We start from the raw sequence: 13,835 nt of genomic DNA, 5'->3' as shown, positions 1-13,835 counted from the left end.
CCCTTTATTACACAATTGTAGAACGTAGCGTTTTGAATTTACACAAAGAAGATACAATAAATACTACATATTTATTAAATTTATAATTTATAACGTATTATTGGAAAAATATTGAAAATTGTGATTAAAAAAAATAATGTCTGTTACTAATTTTGGTATTTCTTTGAATTAGTTAATTTTTTAATAGATTGTTAAGGCAATATTACATATCAATTTTATTAATATAACGATTTAAAATGTCACCTAGGATTGTAAATAGAAACTATAAATTTATAAAGACAGTATAAGTATTTCTTTTTTATAGAACTGTCGTGTTATACTTATTTTGACTATAATATTTTATTGAAAAAAATAATTACTTTTTAAAATACTTTACATTTGATTGCAAAGTACATATAATCGTATCCAAAACATTTAATAATGATTAAATAAAGCATTTATACTACATTTTTAATTTTAGTTTAAATATTAACCAAATTAAACAATATATTTTCCAATTTCTTTTACATTGTACAATTTTGTATCATAATATTATGTTTAATATTTAAATTTCTCTTTCTCTTTCTTTCTTTTTTCTTTAGACGTATTTAAAATATAATATAAACTTATACATCTCTCTCTCTCTCTCTCTCTCTCTCTCTCTCTCTCTCTCTCTCTCTATATATATATATATATATATATATATATATATATAATATAACATAAAAACGTTTAATTTCTGTGCATATTTAATTGAGGAAACGACTGAATTCTCACAATTTAAGATCAATCTTAAATATATAATTCCATGCTTCAAATAAATCACTATTCCTCAACTTTGTTTGATAAACATTGTGTAACAGGAGGTTTTGACTTTCTTGCACGTATCTTCAACCAGAAGCCTCTCTCTGCCTCCATCATAAAAGCTTTTTTCTTCAATGCAGGATGCGCTCTGGTTTTAATATCAGGTTCGAGATCGCAACGCCAAAGCAGATAGAATAGCATGACTTTTGCTTCCATTAGGGCGAACTTATAGGCAATACAGATTCTTGGGCCGATACCAAATGGCATGTAGATTGAATTATCCATACTGCCGTTAAGAAATCTTTCTGGATCGAACTTGTCTGGATGCGGGTAATACTTTCTGGATCACGTTGTAGAGATAAAGCCGAGAACCATATGCTATCTCCAGGCTTTATTCTGATTGGTTGGCTATTCGGAGTTGGTGGTGGCAATTCGGTCTCTTTGGTGCATATTCTATCAAAAAAAGATGCTACTGGATACATTCTAAGAGTCTCGTTTACTACCGCATCCAAATACTTCATGCCATTAATGGCTTCGTAGGTAGGTTTACCGTTGGTCTTTATAAGGACATTATCGATTTCCTCTCTTAATTTACTCTGAACATCAGAATTGACAGCGATTACATGAGTCATCCAACACATGGCTGTTGATATAGTATCGAATCCGGCGAGAAAGAAAACAAAAGCCTGAGCGGTCATCTCGTTTATGTCAAACACAGGTCCACTGTTTTTGTTTCTGGTTTCCATCATTAATTGAATCATGTCTGGACGAAAAATTCCCTGTTCATCCCTGAACTTCACAGTATTAGTAACAATATTTTTGAAAAAATTCTCTATTTTGGGGCCAAACATTCGCAGTTTGAAAAAATTCGCAAGTAGCGGAAAACTTCTATGCATGAAAAACGTAAAGCTCACCCAGGGTCCTCCAAAACGCATTGATTTTCTGCCAACTACGGAAAATTCGTTGTTCGGATCGTTAAAAGAATCCACACTTATGCCGAATGCGCACGTGGCCACCGTATCGGTAGTGTACCTAGAAAGTATGTCTTTCATATTATATGTTTTGCAGGTTTTTCCAGATTCTGTTGCCACAAAACGAGTAAAATTCTCGGCACACTGATTTATAAGTTCAAACATCATTTTCATTTTGCTGGATGTAAAACTAGGACTAAGAAGTTTTCGCATTTTACGCCAACGATCTCCTTGTAAGTTGAAAAGATTTTTACCTGCTATTGGATCGAGAGTTTCGTTCACGAAACCATAATGGTCGCAAAAATGATCGAATTGTGTGATGGTGATTGTAGAAATTAGTTCTGGATCACGGATAACAAAGACAGGCCTTGAAAAATCATAGAAACCAAAATACTTTGCGTCTGGGAAGAGATTGTATACTTTTTGTAGCAGCTCCGAAAGAGTCATACGTCCGAAGACGAAAGGAGCCATATTACCCAGAAATGGAATAGGCTTCACATGCGGAACCCTTAGTCGCTTGAAATATGTTAATTTGCTTAGAACAAAATAATATAAGCAAATACTCGCTGTCAGAATAGTTAGAAGTAAAGTAGACGGTTCCATTGTCACAGAACTTACTGGATTAATAATACAAAAATCAAGTTTTTGATTTATAGCTTTTGCTTTCCAGCAATCGTTGTTCGAATTGATGAAACGTTTTGACACCTGACTTAGAGTAGTTTTAATAATGCAAGAAATGTAACGCAAAATTTCTAATTACATTATTGCACTGTTATAATTGTCGTTAAAGTTTCTATCTAATTGAAAATAGAAACAGTTAACTGAATAGTTTGTCTGGCAAGAAGATGCACGCACTGCGCGAGAACGTCGATGAGTAGTTGCTGCACGTACGACACGACGTAGTTATTAACATTTAAAGTGCGTAGATATAGACGTCAATTTATCTTTTGTATTAATTGACAGTCTCCTTGAGACGATGATAAAGCACTTAGCCATTCTTTAAAAACATTTTTATCATGCGAATATTCTTGTTTCTCTTGAATGAATTGAATTAGATATGAATATTGTTGTTTTTCTTTCTAGGTTAAAGATTAACTGGCTTTCAATTTCGAATGTCATTGCCTAGCACTTACAATAAAATAAAATATCTTTTCCTGATCTTGTTCATGTAAATATTTACTTAAATTGTTTTAACCATCTGCTTACACACCTTATTTTTCTCCCGATTCCTACACATAGGGGTTACGCTAACCCCAAAATTTCGTTGACTTATATCTCCAAATGTATTTAATCAATTTTAACTTTTTTTTTTAATTGAAAGGAAAAAATCTCAGAATTATGATGGTCTGGGCTGAAAAGTCGAAGATATTAAAAGAAAAGAGATTTTTTTTTAAGAATGAGAAAGGAACGAAACGTTTTTGTAAAAATTTGCCTTTTTTTAAAACGCCCGTATTTATTAGAAAAAAATAGATAAAGTAATTAAAATGGTGATCAATGGAAAGGGGAAAAGTTGTACTTTTTAAAAATCTATCGTCAGTTTTTTTATTCTGTTAAAAAAATATATTTATTTTGTAATGTAAATTCAGTAAAAAATGAATGCAGTTTAAACACAATAGTAAAAGAAAATAGTAATATTTATTTAAAAAACAATTATTAATACACAAAAACATAATTATTAATACAAAAAATATTTATTACAAAAGATTTTGTTTGTTATAGAAAAAAATTTTTAATTTGTAATGCTACAATTGCAGCATATTTTCGCAAAATGATCGCGACATTAGTAATATATGTAAGTACTGTATGCGCAAATGATACGTAATGAACAAAAAAATAACTTTTACTTACTCTTCAAATTTGGAAATTTTTCATTTTATGTTACGTTCCCTACACATGGGGTAACTGTAACCCCAACATACACTTTTGATGCTCCTACTTTTGTTATTTTTGGAACATTGACAATGCCCAAAGAGGAATAAGTAAAGCACAGTTCAAACTCCCCCCCCCCCAGTCCCAGCGTCCCATTGCTAAATACTTTTAAGTAGCGGGCATTTCAAAATCGACTGGGGTTATCGTAACCCTATGTGTAGGCAGAGGGTTAATATTATCGCAAGAGATAAATTCTACAGCAAACAAATAGCTGATTATTTTGTAGTAAATATTTGATAAAAAAATAATTTTTTAATAAAATAATACATTATGTAGTAAGTGCAGAAAGTCAATTTTTTGGCATTGTAAGGAATGAACAAAAAACAAACAAAAATGTATTAATAATTACGAAAAGTAAATTATACGAGAAATATTATTTCTTGATCAAGACAATTCTTTTTTTTGACGTTTAATAATAACTTCTTTATCAATCTTTAACTCAACTGCAAACTATTCCAAATTTGTCGATCTTAAAATATTCAAAAACATTCTTTTTGAAATTTGTATGTTTATATTTTTATATGTTTAATTGAAGAAAAGGTTAAATTCGCAAAACTATTATATATTTCAAAAAATAAACTTCAAAATTGTAATTTTATGTTAAAAACGAATGATGAATATCATAAATTATTGTCAAAATAAATGAATAGTTTTATATATTTTCCAGTTTATCAATCATATATTAATTATATTACCTGTTCGTATAATCAATCTTTGTCATAATTTCATCTCTCTCTCTTCTCTATCTCACTTCTTTTTTCATCTCTTTTTCTTAATTGTCCTATTTTTTATTGGTTTTTATTTTTTTTTATAAAAACATTTTACAACAATAAGTTATCTAATTACTTATGTAAAATCTTAACATGTAAATACATAATAAATAGAAGTATGTTATATAACTAAAGATTATATATTTTCAATTTTACGTTTCCTCACACTTCGCACACGTGATTAAAGAAAGATACTAAAAAACAAACTTATATAATCAATTAAATATAATCTTTAATTTTTCAATCTTTAATCAAAATTTTCTTTATTACGTAACTACAAAAGATATCGTGTTCTTCGTATTTACAGAATATAAATATGTCTTATTGTAGTCCTTTAACTTTATATCTGTCTGATATAAGCATTGCAACATAGTATGATTTTTTAAATTCTTTATTCACGACTTTAACCGAAATCTTCCGTTTGGTGTGAATTATTTTAATTTCTTTTTCAACATCATAGAAACTCTGATGTTAAAATCGGATTCCAGATTGCAACGCCAAAACAGATAAAACAGCATAACTTTTGCTTCTAGTAAGGGAAACCTATATATGCAACACATATTCTGGGTCCGATACCAAATGGCATATAGATCGAATTACTCACATTGCCGTTAAGAAATATTCTGGATCAAACTTGTTTGGATGAGGATAGTACTTTAGATCGTGATGCAGAGAAAAAATTAGAAATCTTATATTAATAATTATATATAAATATATACAACGTTTTTTATTATGATTTGTATTTGTTAACAATTGTTGTTTTAGATTGACAAAAATAATTTCCACACTTCATTGTTAAGTTAATGACGCTAAGAGAAAAGAAGGACAAAATTGATAATCCTACTATTACATGCAAATTAATTATTAATTATAGAAAACATTGATTTTTAATATAATTCAATTATTAAATTAATTTACATGTTTCATATTTATATATTTATTAATTTAATTATAGTATACTATTTAAAAAGTTTATAATAGTATTATACATTATAAATTAATTGTAGAACATATTTTTATATTTAAAATATAATATAAACTTATACATATATATATATATATATATATATGTATGTATATAATATAATATAACAAAAAAACGTTTAATTTCTGTACATATTTAATTGAGGAAGAGACTGGATTCTCACAATTTAAAAGATCAATCTTAAATATATAATTCCATGCTTTAAATAAATTACTATTTCTCAACTTTGTTTGATAAACATTGTATAACAGGAGGTTTTGACTTTCTCGCACGTATCTTCAACCAGAAGCCTCCCTCTGTCTCCATCATAAAAGCTTTTTTCTTCAATGCAGGATGCGCTCTGGTTTTAATATCAGGTTCGAGATCGCAACGCCAAAGCAGATAGAATAGCATGACTTTTGCTTCCATTAGGGCGAACCTATAGGCAATACAGATTCTTGGACCGATACCAAATGGCATGTAGATTGAATTATCCACACTGCCGTTAAGAAATCTTTCTGGATCGAACTTGTCTGGATGCGGGTAATACTTTGGATCACGTTGTAGAGATAAAGCCGAGAACCATATGCTATCTCCAGGCTTTATTCTGATTGGTTGGCTATTCGAAGTTGGTGGTGGCAATTCGGTCTCTTTGGTGCATATTCTATCAAGAAAAGATGATACTGGATACATTCTAAGAGTCTCGTTTACTACCGCATCCAAATACTTCATGCCATTAATGGCTTCGTAGGTAGGTTTACCGTTGGTCTTTATAAGGACATTATCGATTTCCTCTCTTAATTTACTCTGAACATCAGAATTGACAGCGATTACATGAGTCATCCAACACATGGCTGTTGATATAGTATCGAATCCAGCGAGAAAGAAAACAAAAGCCTGAGCGGTCATCTCGTTTATGTCAAACACAAGTCCACTGTTTTTGTTTCTGGTTTCCATCATTAATTGAATCATGTCTGGACGAAAAATTCCCTGTTCATCCCTAAACTTCACAGTATTAGTAACAATATTTTTGAAAAAATTCTCTATTTTGGGGCCAAACATTCTCAGTTTGAAAAAATTCGCAAGTAGCGGAAAACTTCTATGCATGAAAAACGTGAAGCTCACCCAGGGTCCTCCAAAACGCATTGATTTTCTGCCAACTACGGAAAATTCGTTGTTTGGATCGTTAAAAGAATCCACACTTATGCCGAATGCGCACGTGGCTACCGTATCGGTAGTGTATCTAGAAAGTATGTCTTTCATATCATATGTCTTGCAGGTTTTTCCAGATTCTGTTGCCACAAAACTGGTAAAATTCTCGGCACACTGATTTATAAGTTCAAACATCATTTTCATTTTGCTGGATGTAAAACTAGGACTAAGAAGTTTTCGCATTTCACGCCAATGATCTCCTTGTAAGTTGAAAAGATTTTTACTAGCTATTGGATCGAGGGTTTCGTTCACGAAACCATGATGGTCGCAAAAATGATCGAATTGTGTGATGGCGATTGTAGAAATTAGTTCTGGATCACGGATAACGAAAACAGGTCTTGAAAAATCATAGAAACCAAAATACTTTGCGTCTGGGAAGAGATTGTATACTTTTTGTAGCAGCTCCGAAAGAGTCATACGTCCGAAGACGAAAGGAGCCATATTACCTAGGAACGGAATAGGCTGCACATACGGAACTTTTAGTCGCTTGAAATATGTTAATTTGCTTAGAACAAAATAATATAAGCAAATACTCGCTGTCAGAATAGTTAGAAGTAAAGTAGACGGTTCCATTGTCACAGAACTCCCTGAATTAGTTAATAAAAAAAAAACAAGTTTTTGATTTATAACTTCTGCTTTCCAGCAATCGTTGTTTCGAATTGATGAAAGGTTTTGACACTTGACTTAGAGTAGTTTTAATAATGCAAGAAGTGAAACGCAAAATTTCTAATTACGTTATTGCACTGTTATAATTGTCGTTAAAGTTTCTATCTAATTGAAAATAGAAACAGTTAACTGAATAGTTTGTTTGGCGAGAAGATGCACGCACCGCGCGAGAACGTCGATGACTGGTTGCTGTACGTACGACACGACGTAGTTATTAACATTTAAAGTGCGTGGATACAGACGTCAATTTATCTTTTGTACCAATTGACAGTTTTCTTGAGACGATGATAAAGCCTTTCGCCGTTCTTCAAAAACATTCTTATCATGCAAATATTGTTGTTTCTCTTACGTTAAAGATTTACTGGCTTTCAATTTCGAATGTCATTGCCTAGCACTTACAATAAAATAAAATATCTTTTCCTGATTTTGTTCATGTAAATATTTACTTAAATTGTTTTAATATTATCGCAAGAGATAAATACAACAAACAAATAGCTGTTTATTCTGTAGTAAATATTTGATAAAAAAATAATTTTTTAATAAAATAATACATTATGTAGTAAGTGCAGAAAGTCAATTTTTTGGCATTATAAGGAATGAACAAAAAACAAACAAAAATGTATTAATAATTACGAAAAGTAAATTATACGAGAAATATTATTTCTTGATTAAGACAATTCTTTTTTTTGACGTCTAATAATAACTTCATTATCAATCTTAGCTCAACTGCAAACTATTCCAAATTTGTCAATTTTAAAATATTCAAAAACATTCTTTTTGAAATTTGTATGTTTATATTTTTATATGTTTAATTGAGGAAAAGGTTAAATTCGCAAAACTATTATATATTTCAAAAAATAAACTTCAAAATTGTAATTTTATGTTAAAAACGAATGATGAATATCATAAATTATTGTCAAAATAAATGAATAGTTTTATATATTTTCCAGTTTATCAATCATATATTAATTATATTACCTGTTCGTATAATCAATCTTTGTCATAATTTCATCTCTCTCTCTTCTCTATCTCACTTCTTTTTTCATCTCTTTTTCTTAATTGTCCTATTTTTTATTGGTTTTTATTTTTTTTTATAAAAACATTTTACAACAATAAGTTATCTAATTACTTATGTAAAATCTTAACATGTAAATACATAATAAATAGAAGTATGTTATATAACTAAAGATGATATATTTTCAATTTTACGTTTCCTCACACTTCGCACACGTGATTAAAGAAAGATACTAAAAAACAAACTTATATAATCAATTAAATATAATCTTTAATTTTTCAATCTTTAATCAAAATTTTCTTTATTACGTAACTGCAAAAGATATCGTGTTCTTCGTATTTACAGAATATAAATGTGCCTTATCGTAGTCCTTCAACTTTATATCTATCTGATATAAGCATTGTAACATAGTATGATTTCTTAAATTTTTCATTCACGACTTTAACCGAAATCTTCCGTTTGGTGTGAATTATTTTAATTTCTTCTTTAACACCACAAAAACTCTGATGTTAAAGTCGGGTTTCAGATTGCAACGCCAAAACAGATAGAACAGCATAACTTTTGCTTTTAGTAAGGGAAACCTATATATGCAGTACACATTCTGGGTCCGATACCAAATGGTATATAGATCGAGTTATCCACATCGCCGTTAAGAAATATTTCTGGATCAAACTTGTTTGGATGAGGATAGTACTTTAGATCGTGATGCAGAGAAAAAGTTAGAAATCTTATATTACTAATCATATATTAATTATATATAGTACCACGTTTTTTATTATGATTTGTATTTTTTTAACAATTTTTGTTTTGGATTGACAAAAATAATTTCCGCACTTCATTGTTAAGTTAATGACGCTAAGAGAAAAGAAGGACAAAATTGATAATCCTACTATTACATGGAAATTGATTATTAATTATAGAAAACATTGATTTTTAATATAATTTAATTATAAAATTAATTTACATGTTTCATATTTATATATTTATTAATTTAATTAAGGTATACTATTTAAAAAGTTCATAATTGTATTATACATTATAGATTTGTAGAACATATTTTTGTATTTTTACTTTAATTTTGTTCTTTAAAAGTCTCTTATGGTTAAAAATATTTTACTATAAAATTTTATTTGCTTTGAGAGATTTTCAGTGCATTTTTATTTATCAAAATATATATTGAAATAAAGTATACATATTTTTTTATGACCAAATATCGACTTCTTAGCAATTGAAATTTTATGTCGATGATATGTAATTTAAATACAAAAAATATATATATACAAAGTATAATCAACATATGTATATGATGAAAAAATAATGACAAACAAAAAAAAATTTTGTGTAATTCCATGATCTGTTGTTAGAAATGTATTTAAACACAAACTATGATATTGATTCTTCAATCATACTATAGTTTGATTGAATTTAAATACATTTTTAAATAAATTTTTTTTAAAATTATTTTTATGTATCTTATAATATAGATTTGCTCTAATTGTAAGGTTAATTTTAAAAACACAGGTACAAAATTAATCGTTCATTATTACTATTTTGGAGTATGTGTAATAAAAAGTTTATACATATATTTTAAATTAAATTTTATTAATTGTTTGTAAGTACTTTTTATATTGGTTTATTGCATTTCTACTGAGAAATGCGAGTTCAACATTATCTGATATGTTAAGGAAAAATGCATTGATATAAAAAAATGGTATCAAAGACGAGTATGATCTGCAAGTCAAAAAGTTATCAACATAAAAAGAAAAAATTGATTTCACAATTAGTCATTAAGCTATATGACTTCGTAATTTGTTCCGTAATTATAATTTCAATACAAATTTAATTTGTTCTTATTAACGTACCATTATTAATATTTGCTTTATTAAGCAAATGCTAATTTTGTTTAATAAGTAACTATGAATGCGATTGATCTTAAACGTAATGTTTTAATATTATAATATAAATTGCAAACGTTGTGAAATATGATAAACGAAGGTCGGTTGCAACGATATTATTAATTACTTAATATTTAATCTTATTTGAGTTTTATTTATATATTATACTGTATATAAAATTATCATTCTTCTATTTGTTCATAGTGTGTTTATTGTTGTATAGTTTGTAAGAATACGTGTTCTATATTATGAAACAAAACATTAAACATAAAGCAAAATAATAAAATATAGAAATAATAATATTTATGTAAATACTATATATAAATATAATATTTATGATCTATAATAATATTTATTATGTTCGGTATACTATTGTTATTTAAAACAATAATAAAAATAAAAATATGTTATGTGTTGAAATTAAATAAAAAATAGTTTGTTCAATACATTGACAATCGGCGTACAGGAATATATGATCAATGAATGTGAAATAATTAAATACTTTTTTAATTTTAGTGAAAAATAACGTTAGTTATATTAAGATGTAAGATTACATTATAATAAATTTTGTTAATTTAATATTTATTTGCATATTTAAGTATTTAATAATTATTAGCTCTACATCTTTTTAGCAAAATAACACTACTTCTTTTATATATAATAGAATGCACAGTCAAGCTAATTGACAAACATCTTTTTTTCAATGCAATGGATGAAGCATTTACATGATCTATTTCTACATTTTGCATTTTATATTTAATCATTTAATTTCGTCTTGCCTATAGAGAAAATACGTTCTTATGTTCAAGAGGGATTTTGCTATCCCCCCATATTTATATTAGTCTACGCAAAATAAAATTATTTTCTTTTATTGTTATTATTATTATTATTTACGCATAAATTTTTTTTTTTTTAATATACATCTTATTTATGAAATTAATCTTGATTATAACTTTTTGATGAATTACAAGCGATGGTTAAAACCTTTTGAAGCTTACCCAGGAGGATAATCTTGATAATATACGTCAAGGTATTCGGGGCTATCTTTCAACATGGGTATATTTACTCTTTTCTAGTGTACTTTACACATGATCATTTCCAAAATACATACAATTGCATCAAAAACATTCAATAATTGAATAAAGCTTTTATACTACATTTTTAATTCAGTTTACCGGATTAAACAATATAACATCAAATTAATTTTATATTGCACAATTTTGTACCACATTCTAATTAAAATTATTCTTTTCTAGATGTATTACCTTAAAAATATTTAATATAAATTTGTAATTATAAAATAAAATTTTTTAATTTCTATTATTTAATTGAGAAAAAAGCTAAATTCTAAGTTACTTAATTTTAAGTGTATAATTTCATAGTTCAAATAAATCACTATTCTTCAACTTTGTCCGTGTGATAAACATTGCATGACAGGAGTGTTTAAATTTTTCGCACGTATCTTCAACCAAAAGCCTTTCTCTGCCGTCATAGTGATTGTTTTCTTGTCCAATGCAAGAGGCACTTTGGTTTTAACGTCGGGTTCAAGATCGCAACGCCAAAGCAGATAGAACAACATCACTTTTGCTTCCATTAGGGCGAACCTATTGCCAATGCAGATTCTAGGACCGATGCCGAATGGTATGTAGACTGAATTGTCCACACTGCCGTCGAGGAATCTTTCTGGATTGAATTTATCTGGATGCGGGTAATATTTTGGATCATGATGCAGAGAGAAACTAGAGAACCATATGCTATCTCCAGGCTTTATTCTGATTGGTTCACTATTCGGAGTCGCTGGTGGCAATTCGGTCTCCTTGATGCATATTCTATCAAGAAAAGATGCTATTGGATACAGTCTAAGAGTTTCGTTTACTACGGCATCCAAATATTTCATGCGATTAATGGTTTCGTAGGTAGGTTTGCCATTGGTCTGTACAAGAACACTGTTGATTTCCTCTTTCAATTTACTCTGAACATCAGGATTGACAGCAATTTCGTGAGTCATAAAACACATAGCTGTTGATACAGAATCGAATCCGGCGAGAAAGAAAACAAAAGCTTGGGCGGTCATTTCGTCGATGTCGAACTCAGGTCCGCTATTTTTGTTTCTGGTCTCCATCATCAACTGAATCATGTCCGGGCGAACAATTCTCTGTTCATCCCTGACCTTCACAGTACTGGCAACGATATCTTTGAAAAAATTTTCTATTTTTGGGCCAAACATTCTCAGTTTGATGAGATTTGAAAGTAGCGGAAAATTTCTATGCATGAAAAACTTGAAAGATATCCAGGCATTAAAAACCATTGCTTTTTTGCCAAGCACGAAAAATTCGTTGTTCGGATTTTTGAAAGAATCCACGCTGATACCGAATGCGCACGTGGCCACTGTATCGTTGGCATATCTGCAAAGTACATCTTTCATATTGTGTGTCTTACCAGTTATTCCAGATTCTGTTGCCACAAAATTGGCAAAGTTTTCGGCGCACTGACTCATAAGTTCAAACATCATCTTCATCTTGCTGGATGTAAAACTAGGGCTAAGAAGCTTTCGCATCTCGCGCCAATGATCTCCTTGTAAGTTAAATAAATTCTTGCCAGCTATTGGATCAAGAGTTTTATTCACAAAGCCACGGTGATCGCAGAAGTTGTCGAATTGTTTAATAGCAATCTCAGAAATTAGTTCCGGATCACGAATAACGAAGATAGGCGTTAAAAAATCGTAGAGGCCAAAGTACTTTGCGTTTGGGAAGAGATTGTATAATTTTTGTATGAGTTCGACATGGCCTATACGTCCAAAAACAAAAGGTGCCATGTTGCCTAACAATGGCACAGGTTGCACGTATGGGACCTTTAGTCGCTCGAAGTAAGTTAACTTGCTTAACACAAAATAGTATAAGCAAATACTCGCTGTCAGAATAGTCAGAAGTAAAGTAGACGGCTCCATCATTACAGGAATTTCCAAAATTCACAAGAATATTGTTTTTGATTATAGTTGTTGATCGTTAGCAATCTTTGCTACGGATTGATAAAAAGTTTTAATACTTGACTTAGATTAGTTTTAGTGATGAGAGAAGCACACGATTTCTAATTATATTATTGCACTAATGCTAATCGTTGTTAAAGTTTCTATTTAATTAGAAACGGTTAACTTGATAAATTATCTGGCAGGGAGTTGCACACACCGCGCGAGAAATTCTACGACTGCCTGCTTCACATACGCCACGATGTACTATAAGTAATAGTATTAAAAGTGCGTCGACACAGATGCATTATCTTACTATTACACTCACAAATTCAATATCTTTTTGATTAATTGACTATCTTCTTGAGATGATGACAAAGCACTTTGCATTCTTTGAAAACATATTTTTATCATGCAAATATTGTTGTTTTTCTTAGATTAGATATTAACTGACTTTTAATTTTGAATATTATTGCACAACACTTTAGTACGACAAAATATCTTCTTCAGATTGTTCATATAAATAATTAATATTTACTTAAATTGCTTTAATATTATTGTAAGCGATTTTACAGAGATAATTTTTGCAACAAATATATAGTTGATTATTCTTTAGCAAATATTTGATAAAAGAGATAAATTTGTAATAGAAAGAGATTTATTAT

The 13,835-nt window shown here is 29.1% G+C and overlaps 3 protein-coding genes and 1 pseudogene across 8 annotated transcripts in view; 1 reads left to right on the top strand and 3 right to left on the bottom strand.

The window, feature by feature from the left end:
* The window catches only part of LOC105840175 (thyrotropin-releasing hormone receptor), a 95,113-nt gene that overhangs the window by 11,007 nt on the left and 70,271 nt on the right, over nt 1–13,835 (top strand). The gene's annotated exons all lie outside the window — the stretch shown is intronic.
* On the bottom strand, nt 694–2,092 carry LOC118647881 (annotated as a pseudogene).
* LOC105831341 (cytochrome P450 9e2-like) lies at nt 5,615–8,174 on the bottom strand. Its single transcript, XM_012671400.3, has one exon. The coding sequence runs from the start codon at nt 7,200–7,202 to the stop codon at nt 5,652–5,654; it is 1,551 nt and encodes a 516-aa protein (XP_012526854.1). The 5' UTR covers nt 7,203–8,174; the 3' UTR covers nt 5,615–5,651.
* LOC105831338 (cytochrome P450 9e2) lies at nt 11,107–13,437 on the bottom strand. Its single transcript, XM_012671398.3, has one exon. It carries the CDS (start codon nt 13,153–13,155, stop codon nt 11,608–11,610), a length of 1,548 nt encoding a protein of 515 aa, XP_012526852.1. The 5' UTR covers nt 13,156–13,437; the 3' UTR covers nt 11,107–11,607.

The sequence above is a fragment of the Monomorium pharaonis genome, chromosome 11 (assembly GCF_013373865.1).
Source record: "Monomorium pharaonis isolate MP-MQ-018 chromosome 11, ASM1337386v2, whole genome shotgun sequence".
NCBI lineage: Eukaryota > Metazoa > Arthropoda > Insecta > Hymenoptera > Formicidae > Monomorium > Monomorium pharaonis.
The sequence above is the reverse complement of the archived record's forward strand: the minus strand, read 5'-3'. Positions and strand labels throughout refer to the sequence as shown.